At 40.7% G+C, this 18,793-nt stretch overlaps 1 protein-coding gene across 1 annotated transcript in view; it reads right to left on the bottom strand.

Annotated features, from left to right (window-relative positions):
- LOC133482364 (calsyntenin-2-like) overlaps positions 1-18,793 on the bottom strand; it is a 269,784-nt gene that overhangs the window by 11,994 nt on the left and 238,997 nt on the right. The window contains exons 11-14 of the mRNA XM_061782425.1: positions 18,386-18,534; positions 12,548-12,756; positions 1,347-1,517; positions 743-888 (exon numbers count right to left, since the gene is read on the bottom strand). Coding sequence (XP_061638409.1) covers positions 743-888; positions 1,347-1,517; positions 12,548-12,756; positions 18,386-18,534 — 675 coding nt within the window. The remainder of the gene's footprint in view (positions 1-742; positions 889-1,346; positions 1,518-12,547; positions 12,757-18,385; positions 18,535-18,793) is intronic.

The raw sequence follows: 18,793 nt of genomic DNA, 5'->3' as shown, positions 1-18,793 counted from the left end.
TCGGCAAGTTGGTTCACACTTATTTTCTGTACCACACACCTTTGAAAAAAATACCAAGATGTTTTTAGTTATAGCAAATATCTGTAAAAGAAAATGGTTAAGCTTCCGAGTTCGGAGTTAACTGATTAAAAAAACAAAATACTTGAATATCTGCTTGATGATATATTTTCAAACTTCTGCTTTCAAAACAAACAAACAAAATCAATAATAAACAAAGGCTGAGGCAATTATGTCAGAATATGAGCAGGCGATGCACTACATTTATACTGTTTTACATTTACAACCGACCCTCTGAGACCAGCATTCACACTGATGCTGCCTGAGGAGAAAATTAGTTTCATATCAATGCAATAAAGCATAAAGCACATTTAAGTGGAGAGACCCCAGAACCCAATTAGTATCAGAATCATCTTTATTTGCCAAGTATGTCCAAAACACACAAGGAATTTGTCTCCGGTAGTTGGAGCCGCTCTAGTACAACAGACAGTCAATTTACAGAACACTTTTGAGACAGAGACATTGACAAAAAACTATTGTGCAAAAAGATGCAGAGTCCTCTAGCACTTAGAGCAGTTCGAATGACTAATATTGCAATAGACCGGTATCTTTATGGCAAAGTCGTTCACATTTTAACAGAAAGTGTCATCGATTTCTAACTTCCCTTTTACGACTTCCATGTGCAGGCAGTGAATATTGGCCGCTCTCTCTCATTAATGATCAGGCTAGCTGTCGTTGCACTGACCTCCAAGTTAAACTCATTGCTGGTGTAACGTCCGTTGAGCTCCGAGCATGTGAGACGGAACCTTTTCTCTGTTAGCTGTGCCGGTCGCCAGTTGTAGTAACGCACCTCTCTGATCACATCTTCGTAGTTAGCCATGGAGTCCACACCTGTAGAGAAATGCGAAAATAAACAGAGGGGAAGTAACATAGCTGAGCGAGTTTGACTACTAACTGTAATTAAACACAACGTAAGGCATAAAAAGCACATGAGTGCATCTCAATAAATTAGAATATTGTGGAAAGAATAATACATAACATAAAAATACTTTTTCTGTGTACAGCCTCAGAGCTAACGAAAACCCCCAAAATAATCATCTCAAGAAATTACAATCAAACTGAATTTTAAAATAAAAATCAGGTAAAGATTAGCCTTCTGACAAGTATATTCTTATGTATTTATTATGACTCTGTATAATATACAAGTTTCAGTTTTGGAACGGAACTACTAAAACTAATGACATTTTCTACAATATAAAAACATTTTAGATGAAGAAGATTAGCAGAACTATCTCATATAAGTTCAGAACAATCTTCATCTTATATGCAAAAACACTATAGTAACTAACCAAATATGGACATCCCAGAAGTGGAATTAGTGGCATCGAGGTGTTTTCCAAGCAGAATGCTGCGCTGCAGTTGGAGTGACTCCTGGTCAGGCCTCAACTCCTCCCCCAATACCAAGATGTCACAGTAGTCCAAATTGTGAATGATCTCCTCCAGAAGTCCTGGTCTTTGGTCTATGTACACAAGCATGCGCACACACACACACAGCTTGTTAGATCATGTGAACTTGTGAAGAAACATTTACTGTATAACTGAATAGATTGTTGATGAGAGGACATGTTTTGGTGTGATTCTGTCATGCTGCATTGAGGCTTATGTGAGCGGTCCAAGCACACTCTGAGCAACGAAGAGTAGAAATACACCTTATCCCAGTTGTCAACAGCAATTACTCATCACACACACTTGCACAACCATGCACACACACAACACACAGTGTCTTAAGAGCCTGTTAAATGTGCAATGCTGCTTCCCACTCTTGGGAGGGGACACTGAAGAAGAGAGTTGGGTCATGATGCAAGTACGTTGTACTTAGACTAGCAGCGAGACTGCGATTGCTGTCTGAGGGGACTCATTACTACAACAACTCAAGGTGGTGAGTGTGTGTGCGTGCGCGTATGTGTGTGTTTAGTTGGGTCAAGAGAGATCAAGCAGAGACTAGGGGATGAGTGAGCAAAACAGATTGATGATGCACTTACTCTAAATGCTGACTTTCAAATTGAATTGCCTTGTGGTTGAACAAATCAGAATTCCTCTGAAGGAAAAAAAAAGATGCCTCTTACGTTGCACACGTTCCGTGACTATTGTGCAATGACGTCACAAGAGACGTCAACATATCACGCTGTGACGAGTTGAGTGAGCAAAGGATTCACTTGTTCTTTGGGTTTTTGTGACAACACTCCATATCCAAAAGAAGTTTCAGCTTCAGCAGGGTGTGTTAAAGGTAGATAAGAGAGATAGATAAGTTGATAACAGTAATTACTTTAGACAGTCTGTTAAATATATTCTAGAAGTTATCATTTATTTGCTTAGCTTGCATTAGTATTATGGACGATTTTAGATGTCTCGCCTTCGAAAAGATGACTCAGCATCATCCGATGGAAGGGTGCCTGGACCAAGGACGTGATCGGATGTGGTCGGGTCGGGACAAGTGTTGGTCCAATATTTTGTGTTGTGTCTTATTGCTTAGAATACTATGTCTGGGAAAAACCCTCTTATTATCAAATATTATGTGTCGTGTCTTATTGTTTAGAATACTATGTCTGGGAAAAACCCTCTTATTATCAAATATTTTGTGTTGTGTCTTATTGCTTAGAACATTATGATTTGTAAATCCCTCCTATTTCAAATAAATGCAGGAGCGAGGGGAGGGATTGTTTAGAGCGTGTTGAGAGGCTGTGATCTGAACAATCTCCCATACGCCCTCCTCATGAGAAAAAGAAACCAGCGTCTTCATTCCTTTTGTTTCTATTTTTTATAATGTTGGGTAAGATAAATCCAACATTAAATTGGTCCTTCGAGCCGGATGTCAACACACCCGAGGATTCCAGTTGTGGAAGCCGACTTCCAGTTAAGAGACCGTGGCCACGGCAAGTAAGACCCTTTACGGGACTGGTCTTCGTTCTCCTCAACTGGGATCTGAAGGTTGACGACAATCCACAGGATTGAAGACGACTGGTGAGTTAAATTTAAAATTTTTTTAGGAAAAAGGACGCCGGAGTCCAGAAATTCCGCGAGGACGGCGGAGTCCTGTACGTACTTAAATTCCGTGTTTAATAAACCCTGTGGATACTAGTCAATGGCGGGTAGAATAAAGAAACTAGGAAAGTTTCGTGGCGTCGTAGTTAAATTCCGTATAGGATGGCGGAGTCCTCTAATGAGCTGTTGACAGACGTAGTTAAATTCCGTATGGGACGGCGGAGTCCTCTGACGAGCCAGTGTGAATGAAAACTGTTTGAATGAGAGTGTAAATGGGAAATGGGAAACCACTAGGTTTTTCATTCCATACCAAAACAGTGGGAAAGTAAACGGTGGACTTTTGTGGATGCAAAGGCAAGAATTCTCCACTCGAAAGAGTTGAAGTGAGAATTACCACAGAAAGTAAATTTGAATCACCGTCCTACTGAAAAGAAACAGTGTTCTAGACTACCCTAGGTAGTATTACACTGAACCAAATTCTTTCAAATGGGGAAAGGAAGTAGTAAAATAAAAAACAGGAATACACTGCAGTGTAAAGGTTGGAGGTTCATTAAATTAAATTTAAAAGAAAAAAAGAAACAGGATCCTGATAAAATTTTATATTTAGAGACAGGGATAACCGAACACGGCTTTAATGGTTGGTTAAATACACAAAAAATAGCCGCATTGCAGGAATCAAATTATATAAAAAATAAAAGACAAGCCACCGTTAAACGTGGGAAAGGCTGTTGTCTGCAGCCTTGGAGCTTATCACAAAAATAGAAGATAAAAAAGAATGTGATGAGCTGCAGTAATACAGAGCATGCGTACCAAACCCACGCACATTGTTAAATTCATTAAGACCAGACGCTACTGTGTTTACAGTAGTGGACATTAATGCATTAATGCATTAATGCATTCTTTTCAGTACCAATAGAAAATAACAGTCAATTTTGGTTTGCATTCACATTTGAGAAAAAAAAAAAATATATATATATATACATTTACTAGATTACCGCAAGGTTACTGTGAAAGTCTAACTAATTATTCACAAGTTATGACAACACGCATGTCTTCTGGCATCTACAGATGAAGACACATGCAAAGATTCATTGACCTTACTGCATCATCTAACAGAAGAGGGACATAAAGTTAACAAAAATAAATTGCAATGATGTAAAAGACAAGTTAAATATCTAGGCCATAATTTAAGTATAGGAGGAAAGACTATATTAGAAGACAGGAGAGCTATAGTCTTAAAAAATCCTAAACCACAGACGAAGAAACATATAATAATCATTTTTAGGTCTGACAAATTATTGTAGAGCATGGATTCCAAACTATGCAGAAATTGTTGCACCATTGTCAAAATTAATATATGAAAACAACCTTAAAATTACATCACCTGTTTAATGGAGTACAGAGGCAGAAAAGGCCTTCTGTGACATTAAACAACATTTGGTCTCCAGTGCTGCGCTAGGCCTTCCAAATTTAATGATAAAACATTCATTCAAATGGTAGATTGTAAAAGCTATTGCATGACCTCCGTACTTACACAACAATACGGTGATAAGCTAAGACCAATAGCTTATTTTTCAACTAGAGAGCAGTTCACCCTAAAGGTCCCACATACAGTGTCTGCTCTCCTATTGCAAATCACCTGCAAGACATTTATCTTGCATTGCCATCTTGCTATCAGAACCACATTTGACTGTTGAGCGATGCACAACCTTAAATCCAGCCACACTAATACCCTTAATGATGAAGGCACGCAGCATGATTGACAGGAATTTGCTGAACAAGCTGCTGAATTAGTAGCATTAATCGAGGCATGCAAACTAATGATAAATAAAGATGGTACAATCTATACTGATAGCCAATATGAGTATTCCACAACAAGAACGCAATTATTGGGAAAAACAAAGTGCAAAACTACAAAATGAAATTTACATTAGCACAGGAAAAAAAAAAAAAAAAAAAAACTATTCAAATGGGCTGCTATATTGAGACATGCTGTGTCACGTCTCAACCGGAGGGATGGTGGCACAGATAGATTGACACTTTACAGCCCTAAAAAATAGCAGAAAGAAACACGTGGGTTCATTTAACACACTGTAAGAGTCATTTCAGCTGAGTACTCAAACAGGGAAGGTGAGCAAAAGTCTGATAACGAAGCGGGAGCAGATGTGTAGATTCTGAAAACGCTTGCTGGTCAGTGAAGAAAAAAGACACCAACCCTTTTAGTGAGAACTCAGCAGAAAGGCACACCCACGTTGGTTATGAGATTCGATAAGTTGTTACGTAGCAACTTTGGCTACTAAGATGTTGGTTTTGTTTTTGTGGTACATGGGACGTCCCACCCTCAATGATAAAACCCATTTTTTAGATAGAAAATCACCTACCAACTGGACCAATATGACAAACCCAATAATAATAATAAAAAAAAATTTTTTTGAATCATTAACTCGTATCAAAAGGAGTACAGCTGATGATCAAAATTGTGGGCATGGCCTCCAAATGCGGCAAAACGGTTTAATATTTTGTGCCCCCAAAATCAAGCTGCTTTAATCATAATTCCATATGCGGCTCTCACCAATGATGCTCAAGAGAATGGGCAGAATTGGGGATTTAGATATGACTGGTATGCAACTATAGGTTTTGAATGGAAACACCTTATTGGTGAAACAGGTTATGATTGGTCCAGTTGGTCAAAAAGAACAGCAAAAGAACAAAGAAAGAAGTTTAACATAAGCAAAACGGCCCATAGTTTAATATTGAAATACAAGTCACCCAATGTGTTTGATAGTGAGCTTGTGGGCCTATTCTGGTGGAAAAGATCCCCACTTCCAAGTAGTATTGTGTTATAGGAACCGTGTTAAACCAAAAATGCCATTGAAAACTTCAAAGAAAGGTAGACAAATTTTAATGGTTAACAACATAACTACTGATGATTGGTTCCTTGTTGTCACAGGAGTTTCAGGACAAAATAACAATTGGTTACTATTGATGGAACAAGCAGCAAATGTAGCGAGAAAAGATTGTGTTGTTTGCATGGGTCCCAGGCCTTTGTTGCGCATAGTTCCGGCATAATTATCACAAGATTGTAATATTCCATTTGCACACTGATTGAGGAGCATCTGCAACATTTGCACAACCATTGTCCCAGATTATCGCACTACTCGTCACTTTAAACCGCATACACTCCTTGAAGTCTCAGCGCCCTTTGCACAATGATCTTTGCACCGGACTATTGCGATATTAGTCATTCAAACTGCTGCTAGAGGACTGCATCTTTTTGCACAATTATTTTTTGTCAATGTCTTTATGTCTCCAAAGTGTTCTGTAAATTGACTGTCTGTTGTACTAGAGCGGCTCCAACTACCGGAGACAAATTCCTTGTGTGTTTTGGACATACTTGACAAAAAAGAGATTTATCCTGGCAGAGGCAAAATTATCCAACATAAAACATACATGGTGTTCCTCGTGGGGTTCCTAATCAATACAAATTAGCTGACCAAGTTGCAGGAGGATTTGAATACTTCATATGCTGTTGGTGTACGATTAATAAAAATGTTGATGGGATAAACTATATCCACTTCAATGTACAGAGATTAGGAAATTGGACTCAGAGTGGGTTGGAAGCTGTGCACGAGCAGCTCAAGGACGTTCCAAAGACCGCATAGCTGTCGACATGCTCCTCGCAAGAGAGGGAGGTGTTTGCGGTATGTTTGGAGAACAAACAATACTGCTTCAGATGGCAGCTTGACCAGAGCCATCGATGGTCTACGGACCCTCAATCAACACTCCTTGTGAAACAGCTGAATGGACGTTTTTGGTAAATATAAAACCCTAATTTCACCAATATTGATATCAATTGCTGTTTTTGCAGCCATTCTGACATTGTGTGGATGTTGTTGTATCCCATGCATTCGGGCATTAATCAGTAAATTAATCACCACAGCCATAACCCACATGGAACCGTATGGAGCAGATTTATCCTTTATTGGAGGTTGATAATAATGACGATGATGATGATGATGTTGTTTTACCTGATTTGTTTCCTGATCCAGGTGATTACGATGTTTAAACTACAACATTCATGTATGACAAGTTTACTCTGAGTGTAAATGTATTTGTTTCATAAAAATGATTCTACAATTAAAAATCGAAATGAAGTGACTGTAAGATGATATGAGAATTTGTGCAAATACATGATAAACAGGAGGGAAATGTTAAATATATTCTAGAAGTTATCATTTATTTGCTTAGCTTGCATTAGTATTATGGACGATTTTAGATGTCTCGCCTTCGAAAAGATGACTCAGCATCATCCGATGGAAGGGTGCCTGGACCAAGGACGTGATCGGATGTGGTCGGGTCGGGACAAGTGTTGGTCCAATATTTTGTGTTGTGTCTTATTGCTTAGAATACTATGTCTGGGAAAAACCCTCTTATTATCAAATATTATGTGTCGTGTCTTATTGTTTAGAATACTATGTCTGGGAAAAACCCTCTTATTATCAAATATTTTGTGTTGTGTCTTATTGCTTAGAACATTATGATTTGTAAATCCCTCCTATTTCAAATAAATGCAGGAGCGAGGGGGGGGATTGTTTAGAGCGTGTTGAGAGGCTGTGATCTGAACAATCTCCCATACGCCCTCCTCATGAGAAAAAGAAACCAGCGTCTTCATTCCTTTTGTGTCTATTTTTTATAATGTTGGGTAAGATAAATCCAACACAGTCACTGCAAGGATTCAGGATGCGCAATTGGTACCGTTTGGGCTGGCAGATTGAGCCCAAGTCGAGAACCGGTCCTATTGTGAGGTGTGTTTTCCAGCAGCAATAGCATTTAAAAATTACTTTTGGCCCTTTTTTTTTTTTTTTGTTATTTGATTTTGTTTTCAGAACATGTGATGTGCCAATACGTACAAACTCTTATTTCAAAGTGAACATTTGCAGGTAATATTTAAATATTCCTTTTAAAATACACAAATGATTAAAAAAAAAAAAAAAAAAACATGTATTAGTACAACCATGAATATACACTAATATTTTCACATACATATGGGTAATTTTCATATACTTTGATCAACAAAGGTAAAGCAATACCTCACTGAATTTTATTTTGAAAATCTATGAATTTTACTGATATGAGTGCATTTGAATTATTGTCAGTTATCATTCAAAATGTAATAATTGCTACGAAGCAAAAACATGTTCTAAATTGATATTTGTCTCACTTTTAATGCCAAAATGTCTTTACCATTAAACAGTGTATGCCAAATGAAATTTCATGATTGGCAGCATGTTTTCTGAAGATACCAATTACATTTTTGGATATACAGTATAGGATTTCCCTCCTATTACTTGAGATGCCTTTTCCATGAAAACCAACACAAATGCATCTTAGTGTCTAAAGAGTTCCTTTTTTGGTTCTTTTACAAATGGTCCTTCTTTTTTACTCAAGCTGTATCAACTGTTATTAATGCCACTTGGGAGAGCCTCATTATGTTGTTGCAATACACCAGCGGGATCCGTGTTATGATGTGCCAGGACGTGGAAGCCATTTTGCATTCACATAATAGGAGACAACAGAAGATATATTATTATTTATTTATTTAGATGTTATTTCTGGTATATGAATGAATTTGTGAAAGTGTCAGAACAATTGCATGTCTTTATCATTATCATGATTGTGTAAAGACAAACGTGTAATGAGTTTAAGCAGTAGTTAGGATAATTCATGCACTTATATCTGCAGAGTTTGAAGAGCAACACATAAATTGTGCAACTCACATAGTTGCTATGAAGTAGTCTGTGGGGCTTTCTCCACTTTTGTCTTTCCCCAGGGCTCGAAGTCAACTGAAGGGTAAGTGCCCTAAAATCTTTGCTTGCCCGTGGTAAACTTGAGCTTGCTCTGTTCGGTCAAGTGCGCTCAAATGTTTGCTATGTCTTACGGTTCGGTTTTATCACTGTATTAATCTTAGGGTACGATAATTATTGCAGTATTGTGGGAAAGCTCGTGGTATGGCAGGAAGGCTGACGGTGGGGCGACTCGGTTAAAGCAGGAATGCTGAAAAACCTCTCTCTTTCTTGCTTGCCGAGTCCTAGTTTCTGTGCGTTTCCCCACAGGTTTGTGTGAAAAAGACATCTTCACACCATACGGTATATTACTGTGCACCTCTATCCCCGTCCATCCAATGTTTACATTTGTACACAGTACCTCCAAAACTCCATTATTGCTGCAAGCAATAATAATGCCATGCTCACAATAACAAAACTGTCCATTGAAAAATTGTCAGTTCTCTCATTTAACAGAATTTGTCATATTTTTGCTGCTATTCTACAAATAATTAACATTAAAAATTACTGCCTACTAACAGGGATTTATTTGTTTGAGTCCAAAAATTCAAGTGTAGTCAGAAAGGCATGAACACTCTTAAAGGCAACAGAGGTTTAGAAAAAGCCAAGTAACAATAAATAAAATAATCATGGGACTCCTACAGTTTCTTTTCCTCCGCTTAGTGATATTATAAAATGATTTCTCTCTCTGAGTAACCTCTGTGATGTTTTTATTTGAAATGTAGACTTTACATTTGAAGAGAGAGAAGTATGTAACATTTATTTTTGGAGTGATATGCAGTTGACCTATTTTATTATTTCATTTTTGGGACTAATGGAATGTAACTGTGGAGGTATACGATTCAACGGGAGTTAAAATCGTTATCCCCTCTCCGTGTGATGTTCATTCACCCATGACTAAAGAGTGATACTGTTACAATATGCTTTAACAATTTGGCGGGTGAGAGGGGGCGGCGGCGGCGACACGTGGCGATCCGACTCACGGGGATTCCCGGTGGTGGCCGCATCAAGCCAGGACGCCAACTTCGCCAAGCGGAGGTCCACCAAGGCGCCTCCATCTCATCCAGTCAATTGTGAAGCAACGCTCTGTCAAGTGTAGTACACCATAAAGGCTTCTTTATACTCGCGCTGACGTCACTGCGGCTATCCCGCACGCAGTTTCTACTGTCTGGGTGAGTTCCAAAGTTTCTTGTTGTACTTTTCCCACAAATTTGGTCATAGACGACCCCTATTCCCCCTTTGCAATAATATACACCCTAAGGTTTTCTTGTCTGGATCTCCCTTCTTGATCAAATAGTTTGTTTTCGTTTCACTTTTTGCATCCTGTTGTGCATCTGTTCCTTGGTTTGGACCTGGTCTGCCATCTTTACAACTCGATCCTCTGCTTCCATCATTATTTGGTTAATATAGTTGGTAAAAAGCTAACAGTTAATGAAAGCCCAGTATCTCTTCCAGAACTTTTACCGGGCCTGCATCATAGTTAGCCCAAGCATTAGCACTAGCTTTGGCATCCTGTGTTGGAGACCGGTGGTACCTTTTTTCAGTTAAACCAATTATCAATTTTCTTTTGGTTATCTTTGGCTATACTGTTTCAAGGAAAAATGTGAACTCTTTGGAATTACCTGGAATCTTGCATAAATTTGTCATAAAATATGACCTGATCTTCATCAGTCATAGTCAATATCCATACTTTTTCCACCCCATGTTGATTCAATGTAAATATGGAAACATAGTGTGTGTTATTAGTTTAAGAAAAGTGTGTCAATTGTTGGCTTATGTAAATGAGGATCAGATAGATTTTTATGACCAATTTATACAAACAAAAACATTAATTCCAAATTGTTCACATACTTTTTCTTGCAAATACAGTATACATAACCTTTTCCACTCCATAGTACGTCCCCCGAGATGCTTCACTCGCTAATGATCATTTTCCATCGTCAAAAATAGTACTACTAGGTACTATTTCAAGTACTCCGCAAGTGTTCCATGAGTGGCAACCCAATACCATAGGGGTGGCGTAAACTACTGCTGATTGCTCAGTTGCAGATTTGTCATCAAGGAGTCACTGTAACCTTTTGCTGTATGGCCAGAAATAAAAATACAATCCTTGCTATGGCCAACCACCACTTGCTGAGTAAGTAAATCCAGGAAATGTGGTTTTCATGTCTTAACTCCTTTGAAATTTATCAGCATGCCTCATTGTAATTTATGGGTTCAATGAGGTTTTCATTGTTTCTTGAGATACTATAATGATGTGGACAACCGACCGCCCTCAAATCAGAGTAGAGCTCAGTCTGTACTTTGCAGTGGAAGAGCAGCAATAACTTTGCCCAAACTGATAGTAAATGGCATGAAACTTCCCAGGGTGAAATTTTTTTTTTATAAGGGACTGTCAAAGTCACATTATATTGAAGGACTTTGAGGCAAGGGTATGACCAGCGACTAAATGAATTGAGGACCTTGACTGGCCTTGAGAAAAAATATCAGACTAAGCCTCGAAAAGATGTTCTGAGATGGAAAGGGGAAATTAAGCAGCGCCAAGTCTGCGGTAAATGAATGACATGGAAAGCAATCAAGAGGACAATGAATGATTAAATGGGTCTAAAAGAAATGTATTGCCTGGCCTTAAAAAGAATTTTCTTGAATCCTTTAAACCTCATGAGAACACAAGATCTGCTCATTAGGGAATATCATCTTGTGTGTCCCCGACACATTCTCACCGCTTCACTCTCTTTCGTTCCAACTCTGTTCCTTTCTTTGGGTTCCAGCTAATCACTTCCCCCAGCTGCCATTCTATTTCACCGTCAGAAAGAACTCCACCAACTCCTAAAGCACTCCAGCGATGCGCCTTTCTGCTCTGCTTCCTTCGCTGCATTATTCACAATGGAGGACTCAGACCTCAGTCTCTCTTATCTCCTTCTAATTAGTTCTGGGCCAAGCCAAATCGGGTTGTTCTTGCCACAGTGGTCAGGGAAACGAGGATTTAAATACTCATTTTTCAGTGGTTGAGGTGAGTGATTCTTGGGGCTGGTCAGCGCAGGTCTCAAGCTGCATTGACATCCGTACGTGAGAGGGTGTACTAGAAGTGGAGGAGCTCATGTAGACTAATCTGTGTCCCAAGAGGTGAGCCCTGTAAAGTGTTGCTGCATGAGTGACTCGGCAAGGCAAGCAAATATGCATTCAAAAAAAGACTTTTAGCTTAAACTGCAGTTTACTACTGAGGAGACGGGGCTCTCGTTCTCAGTTGCTATGAGTACGATGCCGTCTTAGACCATTACTGGCTTTGTCGTTTTTATTACTTTTTAACAGCAGTCATTTTAACATTTCAAAGCAGTAAATACCAAGACAAATAAAATGAATAAATAAATAATAATAAAACCTTCTTTCAAGGGACACAAGTACGCCTAACAGTATTTCATGGGGTCAACTTGTGTTTGTGTGTATTACTGTTATTGAAGATATGCTTTAGTGAGCAGATGGTGCAAGGATACGACATTACAGACTTCATTTGTGAGGAGGTTCCAGGGATGTGTCATTGTTGGGGAGTCGAGCATACTGACCGCTGAGCTAAAAGTCCCCACATTCGAGTGCAAGATTGTTAGTGCGAGGATGCTGGTAAAAAAAAAAAAGTGTGCTGCATGTGTTATTTGATGTTATGTTACCTGTATTAGGGGCAACATCTCCCCTGGTGACCGTGCTGATGATGTGGAGCTGCTGGAATAGCGCAACACCTTCCGGTCGCCTGAGGTCAGAAGCAGGCCGACTCTGTCTTTCCAATCCAGTTATGGTTATCCTGGGCTCGCTGGGCTGCAACACCATTACTACTGCCTCAATGTCAGGGATGATGATACAAGTGTCTTCACCAAAACACCTTCAAATGAGCGTAGAGAAAAAGATCAACGAGGGAGGATGTCTGTAAAGCTAAATGGTAAAAGTTATTTTTCTGGAAAATTTGCAATCATGTTAAAAATGAAGTCCTTTTAACTCATTGATAATCATTATAGTAGTGATGCTCGATACCACCAATTTCCTTTCCGAGCCGAGTAAAATTCAAGCTGGTATCGGCGATACCGTTCCGACACTTACGTTACGTTACGTACAATTCCAATGAAGTTGGTACGTTGTGTTAAACATAAATAAAAACAGAATACAATGATTTGCAAATCATATTTGACCTTTATTTAATTGAATACACTACAAAGACAAGATATTTCATGTTCAAACTGATAAACTTGATTGTTTTTAGCAAATAATCATTAACTTAGAATTTTATGGCTGCAACATGTTCCAAAAAAGGTGGGACAGGGTCATGATTACCACTGTTTTATATCACCTTTTCTTTTAACAACATTCAATAAACGTTATTTCCCATTCTTGCTTGATGTACAGCTTCAGCTGTTCAACAGTCTGGGGTCTCCGTTGTCGTATTTTACCCTTCATAATGCGCCACACATTTTCAATGGGAGACAGGTCTGGACTGCAGGCAGGCCATTCTAGTACTTGCACTCTTTTACTACAAAGCCACGCTGCTGTAACACGTGCAGAATGTGGTTTGGCATTGTCTTGCTGAAATAACCAGGGGCGTCCATGACCTGTATGTACCTTTCAGCATTAATGGTGCCTTCACAGATGTGTAAGTTACCCATGCCATTGGCACTAACACAGCCCCATACCATCACAGATGCTGGCTTTTGAACTTTGCATCTATAACAGTCCGGATGGTTCTTTTCCTCTTTGGCCCGGAGGACATTACGTCCACAATTTCCAAAAACAATTTGAAATGTGGACTCGTCGGACCACAGGACACTTTTCCACTTTTCATCAGTCCATCTTAGATGAGCTCTGGCCCAGAGAAGCCAGCGGCGTTTCTGGGTGTTGTTGATAAATGGCTTTTGTTTTGCATAGTAGAGTTTCAAGTTGCACTTAGGGATGTAGCGGCGAACTGTATTTACTGACATTGGTTTTCTGAAGTGTTCCTGAGCCCATGTGATGATATCCTTTACAAATTGATGTCGGTTTTTGATGCAGTGCCGCCTGAGGGATCGAAGGTCACGGGCATTCAATGTTGGTTTTCGGCCTTGCAGTGATTTCTCCATATTCTGTGAACCTTTTGATGATATTAGCACCAGCTATCTTCGGGCATGTGAACTCCAGCAGGAGCTTTTACCAACACACAACACCGCTGTGAATTACAGTTCGTCCAAAATAATGTACTCTGCAATGTTCACATTTTCTATTCATAAATACTTTCTCTAGTGGTCAAGTTGAAAATTCATACAAGTGTGTGTGCTCTGCTTTCAATGATACATGTAGTCCAAGGTTTGATACATAACGTATGATTAACAAACTTGAACAGCTCTGTGATATCTCAATGATTACACAGACACGACAGACAGTACTTCATATCCTCATATTACACTAAAAGGATCACTTTGAATGAACAATAGGGTGCAGACTTAGATGACTACAATAATATTTTTTTGTTAACTACAGTATTCCAAAAGACCTACTGTTCAGTCCAGAAGTTGGACATAGAGTTCTTACCACCACAATGGATTTGAAATACAGCAGTCAACAGTCAAATATAGAATGTCGGTTTCATTTCAATGGTTTCACAAAAAATATTGGATTTAACCTTAAGGAATTACATTTAGTATTATGCAGAGCACTCCCTTTTCAAAACAAATTGCGATGTGATACTGACATTATTGTAAATATAACAGTTTTACTCCTTGGATGACATTCCTTTGCTCTTTATGATGGCATGAAAATAAAATGCTGTAATACCTAGATAGTAGATGCCATATTTTATTGAAAAGTCTACACCTCAAACACAACTTTATTAATTGCAATGATTACGCAATTATATTGATTTGACTTGCTGGGACATTAATATATTTTCTGAATTAAATATAGGTGTGAATGTGAGTGCTAAAAATAAGTGTAGTACTAGTAGAACTAAAATGTCGGTCCCTGAAAGTACAACCACACATTTATAATAAGAAAAATTATTGGACTTTGAGGTAGCCATTTGTAAGACTGTGGATATCATGCCTTTAAGTATCTAAATATTTAACTAGTGTTGTGCCTCTGAGGGAAACACAGTTTGCTATTTAATCTCTTGAATTGTAAAAATAATCCCTTAACTTGCCTGCCAACAATTGGAAAGTAAATATTGTCTCTAAATCCAGCCGGTTGTCTGAGGCTCTTTTGAAACCAAAAGCGCTTTCAGGACATCATGTAATCTCTTCTTGCTTTTGTTGAGGGCAGTTGTGTGTGTGTGTGTGTGTGTGTGTGTGTGTGTGTGTGCGCGCGTGCGCTTTTGTATGATATGGCTGGGGGAGGTACAATGATGCAGAGGGTCAGATGCTGCGTCGGCGAGCAGAGCTGAAACATAAACCTGGAAGAGGTCCAACTTAATTAGACAGAAATATAACAAAGGGGCCTAAAACAACTGTTCCAGAGATTAGCCCTGGTTAATTTGCTCTGCAATTATTAGGAATCAGCTAAAACAAATGTAATCGTATTTGGATAAATTATAACTTATTTAAATGTTTATTTGTGTTGCGTGATACTGTCTGTGGCAGTTGGCGACTACTGATCTGTTCATGGCGGGAAGCTCTCACAGTATAACTGAGGAGAATCTGTCTCTATTTCATTTGGGCACTAGATGGACTGCGAAAACAACACCATGGAAGGTACAATGCCAGTGATATCAGCATCATTACACAATATAAGCTTTAAACAGAAGTGACCCACTACTTACGACAAACATCCCTGTATTATGACAGACAGACAGATTATTCTCAGTGCCTATATAGCATCATGCAAACAGACATAGGTTCCGAAAACAGTACTGATAATTGCCACCCCAATCAGAAAAATGAACAATATGCAAAATAAAATTCAGGGTTTTCAAACTTACTTTTTCTGTAAGACATCAGCAAAAGTTGAAATTCAAGTTAAATTCAAGGCCATTCATGAGGTGAAGTAGTTAAAGAATAAGTATTGTATATATTGGAAGAGATTTGGCGATTGTACCTGCTATTATGCACAAAGTAATAGGAATAATTCATTCATTTTATGTACTGCTTATCCTCATTAGGGTCACGGGCGTGCTGGAGCCTATCCCAGCTATCCTACAAACAAAAAATCATTCACACCTACGAGCAATTTAAATTCTTCAATTAACCTACCGTGGATGTTTTTGGGATGTGGGTGGAAACTGGAGTATCCGGAGAAAACCCACACAAGCATGGGGAAAACATGTAAACTCCACACAGGCGAGGCAGATTTTAACCCGGGGCCTCAGAACTCTGAGGCGGATGTGCTAACCAGTCGTCCACCATGCTACCTAATGGGAATCCATCCATCCATCCATTTTCTGAGCCGCTTCTCCTCACTAGGGTCGCGGACGTGCTGGAGCCTATCCCAGCTGTCATCGGCCAGGAGGCGGGGTACACCCTGAACTGGTTGCCAGCCACACACATAGAAACAAACAACCATTCACACTCACAGTCATGCCTATGGCCAATTTAGAGTCTGCAATTGATGAATGTTTTTGGGAGGTGGGAGGAAACCGGAGTGCCCGGAGAAAACCCACGCAGGCACGAGGAGAACATGCAAACTCCACACAGGCGGGGCCGGGGATTGAACCCGGGTCCTCAGAACTGTGTCGCTCTAACCAGTCGGCCACCGTGCCGCCCTAATGGGAATCAATTAATCTAAAACAATTTTGCTATAAAGGCTTAGCCAATCTCCTCCTGGAGCCGTCACCTTAGCGTGGTGGAGGGATTTATGTGTCCCAATGATCCTCTGAGCTAAGTTGTCTGGGGCTTTATGTCCCTGGCATAAAGGACCCCATATGATGACCACAAACAATGGACTCAGTTTTCCCTTGCCCGGACGCGGGTTACCGGGGCCCCCCTCTGGAGCCAGGCCTGGAGGTGGGGCTCGAAGGCGCGCGCCTGGTGGCCGGGCCTGCAACCATGGGGCCCGGCACAGCCCGAAAGGATAACATGGGTCCCTCTTCCCATGGGCTCACCGCCTGTGGGAGCGGCCATAGGGGTCGGGTGCAGTGCGAGCTGGGCGCTGGCCGAAGGCGGGGACCTTGGCGATCCGATCCCCGGCTACAGAAGCTGGCTATAGGGACGTGGAATGTCATCTCTCTGGCACGGAAGGAGCCCGAGCTGCTGTGTGAGGTCGAGATGTTCCGATGAGATATAGTTGGACTCGCCTCCACACACAGCTTGGGCTCTGGTACCAGTCCTCTTGAGAGGGGTTGGACTCTCTTCCACTCTGGAGTTGCCCACGGTGAGAGGCGCCGAGCAGGTGTGGGTATACTTAATGCCCCCCAGCTCGGCGCCTGTATGTTGGGGTTCACCCCGATGGACGAGAGGGTAGCCTCCCTCCCCCTTCGGGTGGGGGGACGAGTCCTGACTGTTGTTTGTGCCTATGCACCAAACAGAGAATCAGCACCTCCACCTCAGTCAAAAAAGGGTGGCGTGCTCTCTCCAGGTTGGGGATGAGATTCTGCCCCAAGTGGAGGAGTTCATGTATCTTGGGGTGTTGTTCACGAGTGTGGGAAGAATGGAACGGGAGATCGACAGGCGGATCGGTGCAGTGATGCAGACTTTGTATCGGTTCGTTGTGGTAAAGAAGGTGCTAAGCCGAAAGGCAAAGCTCTCAATTTACCGGTCAAGCTACGTTCCTACCCTCACCTATGGTCACGAGCTGTGGGTCATGACCGAAAGAACAAGATCCCGGATACAAGCGGCCGAAATGAGTTTCCTCCGCAGGGTGTCTGGGCTCTCCCTTAGAGATAGGGTGAGAAGCTCGGTCATCCTGGAGGATCTCAGAGTAGAGTCGCTGCTCCTCCACATTGAGAGGAGCCAGTTGAGGTGGCTGGGGTATCTGATTCGGATGCCTCCCGGACGCCTCCCCGGTGAGGTGTTCCGGGCACGTCCACTGGGAGGAGACCCCGGGGATGACCCAGGACACGCTGGAGAGACTACGTCTTTCGGCTGGCCTGGGAATGCCTGGGGATCCCCCCGGAAGAGCTGGATGAAGTGGCTGGGGAGAGGGAAGTCTGGGCGTCCCTGCTAAAGCTACTCCCCCCGCGACCCGACCTCGAATAAGCGGTAGAAAATGGATGGATGGATGGATGGCTTAGCCAATTGTGGTGCTACCTCCAGATTAACGTTGCTTCACCTCTGGTTTTTGCAGTACACAACAGCACAAACAGATGCATTCACACTCATTTGTGAGTTCTGTTCGAAGAGAGGCGTGTGTGAAGAGGTCAATGTGAGAAGTGTGAGCTGTGCTATTCATTGTGTTGTCTTCACACTCAACACTCAGCAAAGACGTTGGGATCGTGTCACATGGAAAAATTAGAACTACAATAAAAAAGGAGACTTCATTGGTAGGAAACTCAGCTGCAATGGAGGCATAGTAGATGATGGTAACTCAAAGAAAAATGAAAAAAAATGTTTTGTACATACTGGACAGTTGTAGCGATCTGAAGATGTCGGACCCCTGGAGTTGGAAACTGTCGAGAGTTTATGTAGGAGACCTTTCTCACTGCAGCATTCACATTTTCTAAATCGTCTCCCTCCATCACCAGAATGGACTGAGCTGGGTTAAAGTGAAACTAAAAATGCACACAAGTAAATGATGATTAGTGTCGCTGCACAAATGAATTTTTGCATTCCCTTTTTTTATTTTTCTCCCCCTCTCACTTTGGACCAGAATGTTTATGCTTTCAATTTCAGGTGAAGCATTGGATCTTAAAAACAAAAGTGTGATCTTCAAATACATCTGAAGGACATAACTGGAGGAGTAGACCTATGACAATTTTGAATTTTGAAAATTCTATACAGTACACATTTAGAGTAACTTGGAGGGACTAA

The sequence above is a fragment of the Phyllopteryx taeniolatus genome, chromosome 8 (assembly GCF_024500385.1).
Source record: "Phyllopteryx taeniolatus isolate TA_2022b chromosome 8, UOR_Ptae_1.2, whole genome shotgun sequence".
Lineage (NCBI taxonomy): Eukaryota > Metazoa > Chordata > Actinopteri > Syngnathiformes > Syngnathidae > Phyllopteryx > Phyllopteryx taeniolatus.
The sequence above is the reverse complement of the archived record's forward strand: the minus strand, read 5'-3'. Positions and strand labels throughout refer to the sequence as shown.